Source organism: Dreissena polymorpha, chromosome 7 (genome assembly GCF_020536995.1).
Source record: "Dreissena polymorpha isolate Duluth1 chromosome 7, UMN_Dpol_1.0, whole genome shotgun sequence".
NCBI lineage: Eukaryota > Metazoa > Mollusca > Bivalvia > Myida > Dreissenidae > Dreissena > Dreissena polymorpha.
This window is the reverse complement of record NC_068361.1, coordinates 68,121,698-68,139,418: the sequence shown is the minus strand read 5'-3', so window position 1 is coordinate 68,139,418 and position 17,721 is coordinate 68,121,698. Positions and strand designations below refer to the sequence as shown.

Below are 17,721 nucleotides of genomic sequence, written 5' to 3'. Positions count from 1 at the left end.
TTAACGGGACTTTTGCCCCTTCGGACATTTGCCCCTTTATGAAATCGGGACTAAATGGACATTTGCCCCTTCACTCAAATTCTCAAGCAGGACCTTTGCCCATCCACTCAGTTTCTCAAGGTGGACATTTGCCGTTTCACTCAAATTCTCAAGGTGGAAATTTGCCACGCGGACATTTGCCCCTATTCTAGTTTAATAATAAACATTGGATTATCATTGTCTTTATTTACCAATATCTCACATGCATGCACATGATAATAAATGGCAATAATTTAATATCACAAAATATAATTGCGAGTTTTTAAAGCACTTATCTAATCATGCTCTGATAATGCTAATGATAAATAGGACATACAGTGTTCACATTGAAAGCACAATGAATAACAAATATTATATTACATTTCAAACTATTGTTAATCATAGCATCTAATGCTTTTGGGATATTTCGGCCACAAACCATATCGGCCCCTAGACTTTTCGGCCCAAACCATATCGGCCCTAGTCTTTTCGGCCTTAGACTTTTCGGCCCCAATCAAAAACGGCCCCAAGACGTTTTGGCACCATTTAAAAAAATCTTATTGGGAATGTCTAACTCGTTTAGAAAGTTTAAGATAATCAAAATACGTTTTATTCTCTTGTCAGGTCAGAAAGGTCTCGTGACAGTTATTACAATTTACAAAAACACATAATAGTCTTTCTCTCTAATTTTTTAGAATCATATTTGTCAGAGGATGTAATCACGTGATTATTAAGATGGCGACGTCCATGCCGAGGCCAGTATTTTTCGCCGTTTTATACCATTTAATAACTTGTATTATTTTTTAATTCCGCACACTTTCCAGCCATATTAGCAAGAAAGTTACCGGCGTTTATTTCATAGTAATATTCGCTCTATATCTCGACTTTACTCGGTGCAAAATTTCTTAGCGAGATGACCTAATAAGGGCTCCGCTAAGAAAATTTGCGGGGAGTAAAGTCGAGATTCAAAGCGAATTTAAATACGATATAAACGCTAATCCTTTTTACTGATATGGCTGGAAAGTGAGCGTCGTTTACAAATTAAACGAGTAATAAAGAGTATAAAACGGCGAAAAATAACTGTCGGCGTGGACGTTCCCATCTTTACTACACGTGATTAACCCCTCTGTTTGTGTATAGGACAAAACATCAGTGAACAATATGTTTAAAATGTTTACCATATACTCATAAAGACATAAAGAACGCTAATGCAAGTCATAATCGTGTTTCTTTTTTTACTTCATGTGTAAAGTGTACAATACATTATATTGATACGTGGAGAAATGTAATTTGGCGACTTGTCAATATAGAAGGTTTACAGGTTAGCCAATATGCTACAAATAGAATCACTGATACGCACTGCCCATGGAAACTGTTGCTGGTCGGACAATCTTTGTTGATCTCTTTGTGTACGGCTTTCTTAATTACTATTGATTTATACATGCTTGAGTATGGATTTCCCATCTACTTCGTTTAAAAAACTTATTATATCAGTGAATGTAGATAATTTTGCATTATTGAATCAATACACATGTGCCTTCATTATATATTTCTGCAGATAAAACTCTGAATGGCTCTTTGAATTATTTCTTATCTAATTTCAGTCAGATGTGTTTAATGACCAGCAGATGTACACTGCCACAAAAGTTAATATCAACAGATGATAAAGAACCCCAAACACAATTTACCTGCAGTGATCAGCTTTATGCACATGCTTTAGAATACATGGAATATTTAACAATTTTGAATTCATAATTATATGTGCATGTATCTACAATATGTACTGGAGTAATAAGGGTAAGGCGTACTTTTGCATAAAATGTTGTCACGGAATGCACAGGCTTTAAATTACAAGGAGTATTTAAAAAATCTGTCGGAGAAAAACTTCTGACTATAACCAATATTACCCGTTATAGCCCATATTAACGCCCATTAAGCACCCTTATCGCACAACGTCTTAAAGTTGTGTCGGTCACATTAAATTACATCGAAATTCGCCAATAAGATAGTGAAATCTATAGGATTTTATGTCGCAGAATCGGAATCCGTTGCTATTTGTCCGATATCTTGAACCCTTTAAGAGTTATTGAAATGCGCAGACCTAATCCGGACACTTTACGGACAATTATGACTTTGCAGCTCCATAACTTTTGAACGGATAAAGATATCTAAAAAATTCAAACGGATTTCTGCTCAGCAAAAGTAGCTCAGGCAACTAGTTTCCCCGTATTAGCTGCTCTGTGGCAGGGGTATCATCGGGCGCCACCCGACTCATTGTAGCTAGGTTCGGCTTATAACGGGCTTCTCCTCTCATTTGAAGTTTAAAAATCCGAGTATCACTTGTGTTCGGAGGCACAGCACTTTAAAAATCCGAGTGTAACTTGTGTTCGGAGGCACAGCACTATAAAAATCCGAGTGTCACTTGTGTTCGGAGGCACAGCACTTAAAAAACAAATCCGAGTGTCACTTGTGTTCGGAGGCACAGCACTTTAAAAATCCGAGTGTCACTTGTGTTCGGAGGCACAGCACATTAAAAATCCGAGTGTCACTTGTGTTCTGAGGCACAGCACTAAATAAAATCCGAGTGTCACTTGTTTTAGGAGGCACACCACATGGAAAGAAAAAATACATAACAGAAAATCGGCATGTAAGAGTACAAATACAACCCTAAATAAAATAATATAATATAAATATTATAATATACAATTTCACCCTAAATAAACATGATTTAATCAAAACCTTTGGTGAACTAGTGTGAAAGAAATGAAAATGTAATTCTTGGATGAGTGACAAAAGAGAAATTCATTAAATCAGTTGCATTAAGCGTCTGTCATTTACCCCTAAATAAGCGTCTGGATACTGGTAGCTTTACCAAATTCCCCTTCATACAACGCTACTTTATATCAGACAATGACCAAATTGAGTGTGTTGTTTTGCACTTTCAATTATAGTGATTGATAAATGTCCCATATGTTTAATATTATTAATATCACTTTTGTACGTAATTACATGTGGGGTTTTGGTACCCACTCAGTGTCAGAAAGCGCGTAAAACTTCTCAGAAGTCCCAGTTTTAAAGCGCTATTTCGTGTCAAATACACGGGGGATGTTTTGTTAATATTTTCGTAAAAAACATGGGTAAATACCGTTGAAGAAGTGTTAATTTATTGCTTATACCACCATTACAGGTAGTAACAGGTTCGATTTCGGTAAGCGCGCAAGCGTATGAGAGCGTGTTTTTATAACTATGAAGCGAAAGGCAACAACGCCGGATCGATTTTCTGGTCCATCCACACACAAAAAAACACAGAGTCAGACACCGTGCCAAAGTTGTTGAGTCTAAGGTAAGATTTTTTATGTATTATAACCCGTTTTTTGCGCTAAGTTTATTCAATATGTTATATGACTGTTTAACTCTAAAATATTTAAATAAAAGAACAAACAGATTGAGTGCAAATTTATTAACAAATTTCTTCATTCTGATAGTATAATAAATATAGCCCATAAATTGGTATATGCCTGTTCCGCTCTGTATTCACTTTGTAGAAATTTAATTTATTTCATTAACATTATTGAACTTTATCAAACATTTTGTTTACTTTTTCAGGTTTTGCATTTCAACTAATAACATTCACATTTAATCATGCTTTATATATTACGCTCTGATGAATTGTTTTATATTGAAATATTGATCACACCAACAGTATTAAAGGGGCCTTTTCACAGATTTTGGCATTTTTTAACTTATTCATTAAATGCTTTATATTGATAAATGTTAACATTGGGTCGTAAAAGCACCAGTAAAAAATCAAGAATAAAATTAAAAAAAGGAAATGAACATTGCCCGGAGCAGGTTTCGAACCAGTGACCCCTGGAGTCTTGCCAGAGTCCTGAAGTAAAAGCGCTTTAGCCTACTGAGCTATTCCGCCGAGTACACATTCTTGACGTATTTTATACCTTATATAAGCAATCTTCGTAGTTTCACAAAATTTAACGACAAAAACAGAACTCTCCAAATTATTCAATCGTTTCGCGTTGCAACGCTTTATAATTTTTAGGTTTTAAAATCGTCAAAAGATGCATATAATGGCTATATTAGAGCATGGTAAATGTTCAGTATTACTGTTTCCTCACAAATATCAAAACTAAAACGAAAATTTGCGGATCTGTAACAACTTTTTTCAATTTTGTCAATTTACCAAAGCGTGAAAAGATCCCTTTAATGTATATTTTGAAATAAAATGTTTGCGTAGTTAATTCAGCTGAATTTTACACTTCCAAATACTCTCTTTTTTATTTTCAGAACTCATCATGAAGATGTCTGTAAGAGTCCACCAATCAACTCATGTGTGGTTAACCGTTAAAGCTGCCAGGCCCCTACCAATAGGAGCCACAGTGTTTTTGTTACTTGTTGTACTTTTGAATGTCAATAACAATTTTAAATAACAATTATACATATTTAACACGCAGCATTTTATATTTACTTATTTATGTTGAAATCACCTATATGTAGTATTAACGCATTAATATATGACCATTCGTTGTACACTGCTTTCTAATGTATATATTTTATTCTATTTGTAATCTCACATCAGAACATCACAATTAGTGCTGCAAACAGGCACACATAAGTCGCTTATTTAGGGAGTAACTGGCCACTGATCATAAACAAAGAGTTTTATATACACAAATGTTCGTCTGGGTCTGTAGATTATGGTATTAGATTTCATTTTTAGCTCACCAGAGCACAACGTGCTCATGGTGAGCTTTTGTGGTCACCTTTTGTCCGTCGTGCGTCGTGCGTAGCGCGTCGTTCGTCGTGCGTCGTGCGTGCGTCGTCAACATTTGCCTTGTGAACACTGTAGAGGCCACATTTATTATCCGATCTTCATGAAACTTAGTAAGAGCATTTGTCCCAATGATACCTCGACCGAGTTCGAAACAGGGTCATGCTGGGTCAAAAATTAGGTCACTAGGTCAAAAAAAAGTAAAACATTGTGAACACTGTAGAAGTCACATTTGATGCCCAATCTTCATGTGACTTTGTCAAAATGTTTGTCTTAATGATATATTGGTTGAGTTCAAAAATGGTTCCGTCCATTAAAAAACATGACCGCCAGGGAGCGGGGCAGTATTCCTTATATGGCGTACATAGAAACTTTGTGAACACTCTAGAAGTCACAATTTTTGCCCAATCAGCATGAAACTTGGTCAAAACGTTAGTTTCATTGATATCTCGGACGAGTTCGAAAAAGGTCCAGATCGGTGAAAAAACATGGCCGCCAGGGGCGGGGCAGTTTTCTCTATATGTTTATAGTGAAAACATATGAACGCTCTAGAAGTTACATTTTTGGTCCAATCTTCATGAAATTTGGTCAGAACATTTATTTCCTGGATACGACGGTTGAGTTTGAAAATGGTTAGGATCAGTAAAAAACATGGCCGACAGGGGGCAGGGCAGTTTTGCTTATATGGCTATAGTTAACCCTTGTTAACACTCTAGGAGTCACATTTATAGACCAATCTTCATGAAACTTGGTCTGAACATTTGTTTTTATAATAGCTAGGCTGAGTTTGAAAATGGTTTCGGTCTGTTGAAAAATATGGCCGCCAGAGGGCGGGGAAGCTTTGCTTATATGGCCATAGTAAAACCTTGTTAACACTCAACAAGTAACAATTTATAGCCCAATTTTCATGGAACTTGGTCCGAAGATTTGCTGTTTTGATAGCTTGGCTGAGTTCGTAAATGGTTACGGTTCGTTGAAAAACATGGCCGCCAGGGTAGCGGCAGTTTCATAATATGACTATATTAAAACCATGTTTACACTCTAGTTGTAATGCGGATGTTGGTGCACAATGATGATGATGATGATGATGATGATGATGATGATGATGATGATGATGATGATGATGATGATGATGATGATGATGATGATGATTATGATGATACTGGTAATGGATTCAGAAACATTAACCACAACCCAAATATCTAATTATGATTATTGTGTTACTCAAATTAATTATTGCCATTACTTATGATTGTTATCTATTTCTTTGCAGAACTTTAACATAGTGGTAAAACTATTAAAACATCAAGAAGTGTTACATATGAATCTTATTTGACTTTTCATTCACTTATCCTAGGCTACTCTCTATAAAACTCATTTATAACTGTGCCTGCATTGTTGCCAGGTGGTAATTGTGTAACACTCCTGGAAATTGACCCCCCATTAACTGGTCACTTTCATCAAAGAACTTTATGTTTCGTAAGATGCATAAGACATTACAACTTGAAATGTTTTACCCCCTTCAATTTTTAGTTAGTCAGTAGTTTGTGTGTGATTATGAAAGATGTGTGATTTTAGCAGGTTTTATTGTTGTTTCAATTGGAAGTATCAATGCAAGGTGAGTCCTAAAATTGTTCCAGTTGTTTAAAAACACTTTGTAAAAAATGTGAACAATTTGGTAGTAAAAAAATAACAACTTATCACATCTTTTAAGAAGCACATACAACTGTTTGAAGAATAGTTGATTTGCATTTGTTTTTGCAAAAAAAATATGATTATGCTACAGATTTTTTTTTCCAATTAAATTATAAATAGTTTGATATGATACGTTTTCAGATGTCTTTTGTGTGTTTACTTCTATATTTGCACATTTATAAATATAAGAAAGATCAAGTGATGTTTTGTACTATAAAATATCAATATTGAATTTCTAGTAGCTGTACATATTCTCATACTCATTTCCTTTTTTATAACTGACTTTGATATATGAAAAGAAGTCATTATATTTTATTTAATTATGCAAAAACTATTTTATAAAAACACAATCTCTTGAACAAATACGGTTGTTTTCAGTATCTAAAAGTGTTCTTGCTGAACAGATTGTAAACAATCATCCTCTATAAGATGCTGAGATGCTTATCGCATGATCTCAAATTTAGGCAATAATTTGTTGAAAAATGTACTTCCATATTTTTTTTACAGATGCCCATTATTAAATGACTGTCCTCATATTACTTTTATCCAAAATAATTTAAGCTTTGTCGCAACGCGTTACAAATGTCTATTTTAAAAACTTTAAACACACACACACACGCACGCACGCACGCACGCACGCACGCACGCACGCACACACACACACACACACACACACACACACACACACACACACACACACAAATACTGATAACGCATATATGTATATATCTGCCGAAACAGTAAACCTCTTTCTTTTCACAAAACAACGTTAACAACCCTTGTTTCCTAGATACGACGGTTGAGTTCAAAAATGGTTTTGATCCATCTAGTAACATGACCGCCAGAGGGGGGTGGGTCATTTTCCTTATATGTATATACTGAAAAAGCCTGTGAACACTCTAGAAGTCACATGTTTTTGCCAATCATCATGAAACTTGGTCAAAACATTGGTTTTATTGATATGTCGGATGAGTTTGAAAATGGTCGTGATCAGCGTAAACATTGCCGACAGGGGATGGGGCAGTTTTCTCTATATGTTTGTAAGAAGCGTTTTCTTATATATATATATTTATATATATTTATTTATATATATATATATATATATATATAAAGAATCTGGGTCTTAAAAACATGGCTGCCAGGGTGGGTTGGGTTATTTTCTATATAGGCTTATTGTGAAAGTTCTCAGGTGCGCGAACCAGGGTCCTTTGGGGCCTCTTGTTTCGAAATGTGCTGGAGGGCTTAAAAATTCAAGATGGCGTCCAAGATGGCCACCAAAACGGTCTTACTCAAGGTATACATTACGACCTCCATTTCATGTGGGGAAACGTTGCTATCCACCTTCTTAATCAACATTATAAATGCTTTATATACCTATTACCATGTAATGGAATGCATTTTTTGCATATTTTAATGAAACTCAGCAAATAATGCTCCAATTTTGAGGACAAAGTACAATATCTTTATGTATAACTATCAAGTATTTGATATTAAAATAAATGTACTTAAACTCAGGTAAAATCAATAAATATATTTATACTTTCAAGTTCACCTGAGATGGAATCTGTGTCAAAAGCGTCTATCATCTAGGTCACGAGGTCAATTTTTAGTAAAACCTTGTTTTTACTCTAGAGGCCACATTTATGACTCAATCTTGATGAAACTTGGTCAAAACAATTATCTTGACAATATCAAGGCCAAGTTTGAATTTTGCTTACATGCGTTCAAAAAGAAGGTCAACACATCAAATTATATAATGATTTGATATATCTCTAGAAGACTTATTTATCAATCAATCTTAATGAACGTTGGTGAAACGGTTTCTATTAACAATTTCTAGGCTGAAATCGAATCTGAGTAATGTGCGTGCTAAAACTATGTTACGAGGCCATCTCTTAAAAAAACTGATTATCTTGACAATATCTAGGCCATGTTTGAATCTGTGTCCGGTTCAGTAAGTGAAATCTTAGAAAAACTTGTTATCACTATAGAGGCCACACGTATTACTCATTCTTAATAAAACTTGGTGAGAATGTTTTTTTACACATGTATTGAAAATATGAAGTCCATAAAACTGGATTAAGAGGGGTAAAAACTAGATCATAAGGTCAAGTCTACGTCAAATGGTTATCGTGAACTCAGGTGAGCGCTAAATGGCAATCATGTCCCTCTTGTTTTTATGATTCACTCTTATGACATGCTTTCCTAACTTTATGCTTGCTTCAAACTCTCGCGGTTGCATCATTATTGCCGTTAATAAGATTAAAACCTGTGAACTTTTTATATCCCTAGTGGATATAATCAAAGTTGATTTTTGTGTCGAGCCTTTCTAAATATTGTACGTGATAGAATTTCACACTAAATTGAATTAAGTTTTTCAGGTCAAACTAGAAAGCAAAATGCTTTTAACAAGAGAAGTCAATCTTCTTCAGCAAAGGCATTGCGGAGACTGTAGATCACTTAATTAACACCAGCGAGGGTATTCCAGACAACTAACTAATTTCTAGAGATATGCATGGAGACCCCTCTGTCGTCTTCAACGGTGAAAGCACTGCTGAAAACCTTATGGTTGTCTCCAGTGTGGAAAGTAGTGGTGTCCCCTTGGTTGTGTCCACCAGGGAGGGTAATGCTGTATACCTCACAGTAATCTGCAGCGAGGGCATTGCTGAGGACCCCTTGGTTGTCTCTACTGGTGAGGGCATTTCTGGAGATCCCTTTTTTCTACCAGAGAGGAAATTGCAGAGGATCCCTTGTTTGTCTCTACTGTTTAAGGCATTGCTACGGACTTATTTGTTGTCTTTACAAGAGAGGGTATTGCTGAGGACCCCTTGCTTGTCTCTACCAAAGAGAACATCGCTGAGGACCCCTTTGCTGTCTCTACCAGAGAGGGCATTGCTGAGGGCCCATTGGTTGTCTCTACAAGAGAGGGTATCGCTGAGGACCCATTGGTTGTCTCTATTGGTGAGGGCATCGCTGAGGACCCCTTGGTTGTCTCTACTGGTGAAGGCATTGATAAGGACCCCTTGGTTGTCTCTACTGGTGAGGGCATTGCTGAGGACCCATTGGTTGTCTCTACAAGCGCGGCCATCGCTGAGGACCCCTTGGTTGTCTCTACCAGAGAGGGCATTGCTGAGGACCGCTTGGTTGTCTCTACCAGAGAGGGCATCGCTGACGACCCCTTGGCTGTCTCTACTAGAGAGGGCATTGCTGAGGACCCCTTGGTCGTCTCTACAAGAGAGGGCATCGCTGAGGACCCCTTGGTTGTCTCTACAAAAGAGGGCATTGCTGAGGACCCCTTGGTTGACTCTACAAGAGAGGGCATCGCTGAGGACCCCTTGTTGGTATTTACAAGAGAGGACATCGCTGAGGACACCTGGTGAAATTCCTTTGCATTTAGTCACACACAATTATTACCCAGTCATCATAGCAGACAATGATATAGGTGCATGTGGTATGTCTGCTTCACTGACATGCTTCAAAACTTATGCTTTAAGGAGTATCTACCATTTTGCTGGGAATGATTTTACTGGAGTTTGACCATTTTTCAAGTATCATGTTATGTTTTTAATGTCACTGTTAGGATCACTGGGCAACAGAATGCTCAGAGTACACACTTAAACATACTTGGATGTGACACACAGGAATTACATGATAGAAGCCCAGACCATGCAGGGAATGTGATAATCGTCACCTTCAAAATGGGAAAACAGGTCATTATCAGTTTGCCAATCGACAATGATAATGTCATACGTACTGGGGTTATTGAAATTGGGGCCTGTGACATGATATTGAGCCACACGTGTTTCTTTACAGGCAGAACATATTTAGGGAAGTTCAGATTCTCTGGGGAGGGTATTCTATGGAATTTGACCATTAGTGAAATGTGATTAAACAGTATACATGTCTCTCTAGTTGACACTGGACCAAAACCTTCGCAAATTTCACATTTAGGATCAAAACATGCAAATAATAAGCATGTGTTTGCAACCACAACAAAATAATATCCCTTATGAGTCTGGTAACAATAAATTTACTGGTGATATGAAAAAGCAAAATAAAATTGTTCGTATGAATAGTTCTTATTCCATACAATGGATTTTTCAATGATTTGCTTATGCAAAAAAAATGAACTTGTTAGTTTCACCCATGGTAACAATAAGTAGAATGCATATCAGTTTACAATGAAAAACAATCGTATTAAAATAAAGTAAAGAAACAAAACTAGCAATCTTGTTAAAATGCAGGTAAAAAGTAGGTTTGCATTCGAGTGAATTCTTTGTACATTGTGATAAAGATGTTTGCTAAAATGTATTGAACTGATTTATAAGTTGATGGTTTTGTTTAAAAACTTCTTAATGTATACTTTTTTTAGTGGTATTGTTATAGTCGGAAATTATAAACAGATATAAGTTTGTTTGTTGTTATCGTTGTTTTTTTAATACTTTTCTGGTTGTTTAAGATTTATATGTAAATGTAATAATTGATAGATTCACTATCATATGTGTGTTATAGTGTTGCTCACATTAAACAAATGATTGTTGCAATCCATGAATGAAAAACAAAAAAAAAGTTAAACGTATCAATCTAAACTTTATCAATTTACAAAGCTTATATTAATTGTGTGTTCCACTTTAATTCTTCCTTATTTATCTTTGAAGTGTTAAATGAATCCTTAAGAAGTTATTAAACACATAAATTATGAAATTGCAATTAAAAAAACCTTTCTTTGAATATACGAGGCAAACATTGTGCAAAAAAGTTTAAGTGCACTGTGGAAACTTTTATTTTATACACCAAATTGAACCTGATGTCTTTTGTTTTATTTTAAAGAAGTTTCATTCTAAAATATAACCTATGATTTATTTAATTTGTTAACACATTTGTTGAAACCAAAACATAATAGTTTGGTATTATGTATGTTTGTTGAAAAGCTGAGATACGTATATTGAAGTAAAGGTTATTTGTCAGTGGTGAGTTATACTTTTTGCAATTTGTAATTTACACGTATTTGATGTACATTTGTTGTTTTGTAAATGCTATTTTTGTTGAAAAGAAATGCATTTTGAACAATTTTATATTAAGTGTTGATTTATTTTGTTTTTTTTATGGCGAGACATTATTTTCTACTTAAAAATATTCTAAGAAAATGCATGACTTGTAGGTCTGGTCATAAAGTGATGCTCTTAAATATATGTTCGAATTATAAAGATTGGTAAACAAATTATCACGCCATATGGTCTCATAAATGATTTATATATACTTATACAGCCAAATAACGTCCAAAGTCTCCTCTGAACTCACAGGGCCCAGATGTTTGGTGTTTGACATATAACATAATATGGCATTCCAAGTTTAATTGGTATTTACCTGATGAGTAGCATTTGGCCCCAGAGGTTTGGTATTGGTTAATAAGCTTGTGTTGTTGGCATTCTACCTAGCACGTTCTAATTTTGTCCCTCGGATCAAAATAAGCTTTATTCTTGCGGTTACTTGTTTCTCTTAGAATATTCGTTCAAAGCATTTACTTGGGGTCGAAATTGGCCTCGCTCAAGATGTTACTTGTTTCATTTATGTTGCATTAAAAATGGAAACTTCTCCCAAACAATAAGACTGTACAAAAACTTTGCTATTTCGTCTTTAGAGTTATTTTGTGGTGTTATACAAAGTTTGTTTAAATGATGTCAGTGGTATAAAAAAAAGCTCTGAAGGCCCTGAAGTTGTTCGCTATTGCATAATCTTAGACACAACTCATTTTTAAAAATTAATCACAAGTTTTAAATGAACACAAGCCATTCAAATAAATAAAGAGTGCGCTCTAACGCTCCGGTCGAGATGTGTGTGCACTTTTTATCATCCTATTAATGTTACAGAGATAACTTAGATAAAATAACAACATTATCCTATTTTTGACGTTTTGAAAGAATAGCAAGTATGATGAAAATGGTTTAATGAGGACCAAATATATATTTTTTTTGCAATAACCATCGTATTAAATGAATATTGTTGGAATTTCAAATACCTATCGCACTAAGAATATAATTTCATGACGGAAATTCCCTGTACAAAAATTTTGATTTTTGACATTATATATACAAATTCAAAATATACAATAAGACTATTGATGAAAAAACAAAAAATAATCTGCGAGTAATTCTTTTTACTTACAAATTAGGTGTCATAAAGACAGCACTGTTGACCCGTACTCTGCTGTTTATGCACTACTTGTTACCCTAGCAGTTCTCATGTGTATAGAACACTAATACGCTTTTGGGGCGCAGCTGTTTTACCCAGCTTTTCTCCTCAAATGACCTTTACATAACGCAAGCAAACACAAATGAATACATTCGAATATACCATAGGCTGATTCGATATAAATCTCAACTTGGCTTCATCGCTGTGTTTGTGCACAGCGTAAAGGATGTAGCACTGTTCAGTTTATGGAATTGAATTCCGGACTAATCTCTGCATGTTTAAACGACACACATTGTGACCCAGTTATAATTACGCGTTAAAATCCATCTCGCAGATTATAAGGGTCGGTACTCCGTCACTAAATCGTCCGGAGAAGACATAATTGACTATCGATAAACACAGTTTTGCTTCCAAAACTACCGAAATAGTATAGTGTCACGATAAGAGGAAACTCATCTAATTATCTAATCACAAATGTTTGCCGTAAGAGGACATATAAGATGTGCAGGCCCGTAGTATAATTTTTTATACTCACACTAATGTGTGGTTTGACTATGATTACGCATTTCATGCAGTGAATATGTAACTAACAACTGAAAAAACACAATAGTTTAACTTTTGTTTTTAATTTATTTATGTAGAAACGTAAATTACAAACCTTATTTCAAAGTCACCATTTACGCCAACTACCTTTTAAAAAGATATTTCTTGTTGTATTTAGTTGTTTATTCTATTCGGTTATAGCGATAATAAAGCATTTCTGTTGTTGTCTATAGTATACTGTAGTTATTGGTGAACTAATGTTCAATGTTTTACAACTTGAGAGCTGTGAATTTAAACAAGCCTAACCTTATACTATAGCGTTGTTATCACCTGTGCAATTCAGAATACAAGAGATATCGCCGCTACCTGTTGAGAACAAAAGAACGTTTTCCAGACATATCAAATTTAACTCCGCGGTAGTATACAGCACTTTCAACGAGGTTACGCAAAAGAAGCGTGATAGTGTAATGGACTTTCGATATCCCTTTATACTTGTTGATCTGCAGTAGTTTTATTTACCCTTACCTTTAAATAGCCTCAGATTTTGAAATATACCGCGTGATTCAGACACAGCATTTAGTGGACTACATATATTTTAATTATTCATAAATATACCCTTGCGAGAAAAGTATAATTCCAAACTTGTTTATTGATTTTGTTTTCTATTTAAAAAAAAATCCATTAAACACGATGCTCACATGATGTGTCCATTTGTGAATGAATAAAGTGGAAGAACTAAAACCTCTTGCATAACTGATACAACTATATCTTAGCGCGGATGCGGCAGTTATTAGGTTTATGATACCTAACACCACTGGCTTGCAAAAGGTGGTATTCACCTTAGTTGTTCGCAAGCGAACAACTAAAAATCAAAGGATCGGAGCATTGAACTTGATTTGTAAGTCATGCAGGTAAACTCACAAACCAAAAATCAGGTAAATATCACAAAGCGTTAAAACAGGGGGTAATCACGTGATTGTCAAGATGGCGACGTCCATTCCGAGACATTATTTTTTCGCCGTTTTATACTCTTTAATACTTTTGTTTATTTTTAAATGACGCTACTTTTCCAGCCATATCAGTACACAGGTGATTAGCGTTTATTACGTATTAAAATTCGCTTTATATCTCGATTTTACTCCCCGCACCGTTTCTTAGTGGGGTCCTAATTAGGTCATCCCGCTAACAAATTTCGCAGCGAGTAAAGTCGACATATAGAGCGAACATTACTATGAAATAAACGCCAGTAACTTTTTGGCTGATTTGGCTGGAAAGTGAGCGGCATTTAAAAAATAAATCCAAGTTATTAAGGGTATACGACGGCGAAAAATATCTGCATCGTCCGCCATCTTGACAATCACGTGATTAACCACCCCTCTGTAAAAACACTCTGGAAACGTAATGCCGGACGGAGATACAGTCCGAAATCTATAGGCCACACTACTAGGAGAATACAAATTGTGCATCCAACATAGAGAATATGCCACCATTTCAGCAGACAGGCTTATGAATTTGAATACTTGTTTAAACGTTATGTCAGTATTACAACAGTATTTGCAAAGTTAAAGATGAAAAGCATTACAATTCTTAAATTTTTCTAAATTTGAATTGACGATTTTCAATTATTTAAAAATATTTGTAATTTTTGTTTACTCCAATTCAGAAGTATGTTTTGCTTGTTTGTATATATAAAAAAAAAATCCAAATTCTATTTTGAATCCATATGACATTCTCTTTTAAAATTGTCATTTGTCACTGTTAAAAAAACCCTCTCAATATGCCTGATAGCATGAATGCAATAAGGAGGTAAAAGCATAAATACATTTACAACACTATGCTAGTGTGATGCTCTGAAAACATTAAAAGCCAAGTGCGTGTATTTCAAGTATGAGGTCCTTCTGCTCATGAGGCTGCATTATTTGAGAACACAGTGTGCGTACCAGACTGCATTACGTGAGAACACAGTGTTTGTCCCAGGCTGCATTATGTGAGAACACATTGTGTGTATTTCAGGATTGAGGTCCTCCTGCCCCATGAGGCTGCATTATGTGAGAACACAGTGTGTGTCCAAGGCTACATCATGTGAGAACACGGTGTGTGTCCCAGGCTGCATTATGTGAGAACACAGTGTGTGTCCCATAACTCTTTGCTTAGCTATGCGTTTTTTTACTATAAGATATAATATTTTCAGTGTGGTCTTGTGCCGCGGGGGGGATAAAAGAGCACAAGGATGAGCCGCCACCTGTCCAGAATGTTACACGAATACCTGAAGGAAACCCACATGTCTAGTATGGTACAAGAATACCAGGATGAAACCCCAGGGCCAAAACACCAACTTTGAGGATAGGGCCACAGCCTTTTTTGGAGAAAAAAAGACACAATTTTCTGGCTTTGGGGAATGAAAACACTGAGATGGATTGGAAAATAAGAGAAAAATGCATGATTTAAAGAAATTTCTGTAGGGAAAAGGGCCTTTTTGGTTAAGGGGAAGAAAAAGAGGCCTCTTGCGAAAACGGGTTTTGGGGCCCTGACCCCACCTGTCCGGTATGGTACAAGAATACCAGGTGGAAACCCCACCTGTCCAGTATTGTACAAGAATACCAGTAGGAAACCCCACATGTCCGGTATGGTACATGAATACCAGAAGCAAACCAAACTTGTCCGGTATGGTACAATCATACCAGGATGAAACTCCACCTGTCCGGTATGGTACAAGAATACAAGTAGCAAATCAAACCTGTCCGGTATGGTACAAGAATACCAGCAGGAAACCCCACCTGTCTGGTATGATACAAGAATATCAGGAGGAAACCGCACCTGTCTGGTATGGTACAAAACTACCAGGAGGAAAACCCACCAGTCTGTTATGGAATAAGTATACAAAGAGGAAACCTTATTTGTGTTTGGTATGGTACAAGAATACCAGGAGGAAACCCTACCTGCCCGGTATGGTAAAAGAATACCAGGAGGAAACCGCACCTGTCAAGTATGGTACAAGAATACCAGGAGGAAACACACCTGTCCGGTTTGTGACAAGAAAAGCAGGAGGAAACCCCACCTGTCTGTTATGGTACAAGAATACCAGGAGAAAACCGCACCTGTCTGGTATGGTACAAGAATACAGGAGGAAACACACCTGTCCGGTATGTGATAAGAAAAGTAGGAGGAAACCGCACCTGTCTGTTATGGTACAAGAATACCTGGAGGAAACCCCACCTGTCCGGTATGGTAACCATTAAAACTCACATACTGCCTAAACAGGAATTGGATCATTCCAGTTGGGATGTGCTGTGCTCTCGCATCAGAGGATCAAATCTCCACAAGCATACTTAAAAATGCAGCCTTGTTCAAACTTGTTGAAATAAAGCATAAAAGAACAACATGTTTAGCATAAATCGGATGAAAACTGTGAACACAAAATTATGTAAATGAAAAAAATAATTATGAACTTCAAATACTACAGTGCTAGTTTGATGAAGCTTGTTTTCTTGTTTTGAGGAAAGGGCCAAACCTTCCAGTTAGTGGAATAATGTATTGAGAAAACTGAGGAATGGGAAGAAACTTAGAGGGTAATTTGTAATTTGGGGTAATGATAATCAACAAAATGGAGAGGCAGGAAGATATTTCCTAATGATAACTTGAAAGTGAGGCCAAATTGTATCATTCTAAATAAATTCTATTAAGCCTAGGCTAAAAAGGAACAAGCACTGCTACAAAAATAAAATCTTGATTCATACTGACAGACCTAAATATCCAGTCTCCAATAAAGTATGTTGGAACTTGCACTAGGCCAGTAAATATGTATGGGGACCAGTAGAATACTTGCTGTCATTGCCTGTGGAAACGTCTGGTTAAGTTTTCATGTGTGTTTGCTTCGCCCGGGCCCAGTTGCTGATGTATAATTCCAATAAACACATATATTAAAGGGTAATTAATCAAACCACATTAATAACTTGATCTAAAAATTAACAGCTTTTAGATATACTGATTGTTAAAGTTTTGATCACCTTGGCCTGTTAAATTGCATGTAATGGATTGGTAGCCGGAGAATGCATGTTGGCCATATGAAACTTGGTTATATTTTGCAAAGAGTATGACATGATGATTTGGGGTAGCACAAATAAACGTCACAAGGGACCCAAATATATTAAAATTATTTGTTAGTTCGTTGGTGTTTTTTCGCCGTTCTGAAAAGCATTTCATGTATATCATGGCGGTCAATTAACCATCTGTTCTGTAAGAGTGTTCAATAGCTTTTTTTTCTGTAATTTTACCTTGTTTTTTTTTTATTAAAAAAACGTCACCGAGTTGCAATTTATCAGAGATATGATTCAGACAAATAATTCGCCACATTTAAATGAAAATTGGGAAATATATGCTTCGTCTTAAGTGTTCACCATTCTAATGTTGACAAGGAATAATGGCTGATGGACAAACGGCGACCACAAAAGCACATGTGTGCTAAATGAGATAACAATTAGAGTAAA

At 35.9% G+C, this 17,721-nt stretch overlaps 1 protein-coding gene across 1 annotated transcript; it reads left to right on the top strand.

Annotated features, from left to right (window-relative positions):
* Nucleotides 1–9,010: 9,010 nt before the first annotated feature.
* Nucleotides 9,011–15,320, top strand: LOC127839793 (uncharacterized). Its single transcript, XM_052368180.1, has 3 exons — nt 9,011–9,191; nt 9,272–9,875; nt 15,248–15,320. The coding sequence occupies exons 1-3, from the start codon at nt 9,011–9,013 to the stop codon at nt 15,318–15,320; spliced, it is 858 nt and encodes a 285-aa protein (XP_052224140.1).
* The last annotated feature ends 2,401 nt before the right edge of the window (nt 15,321–17,721 follow it).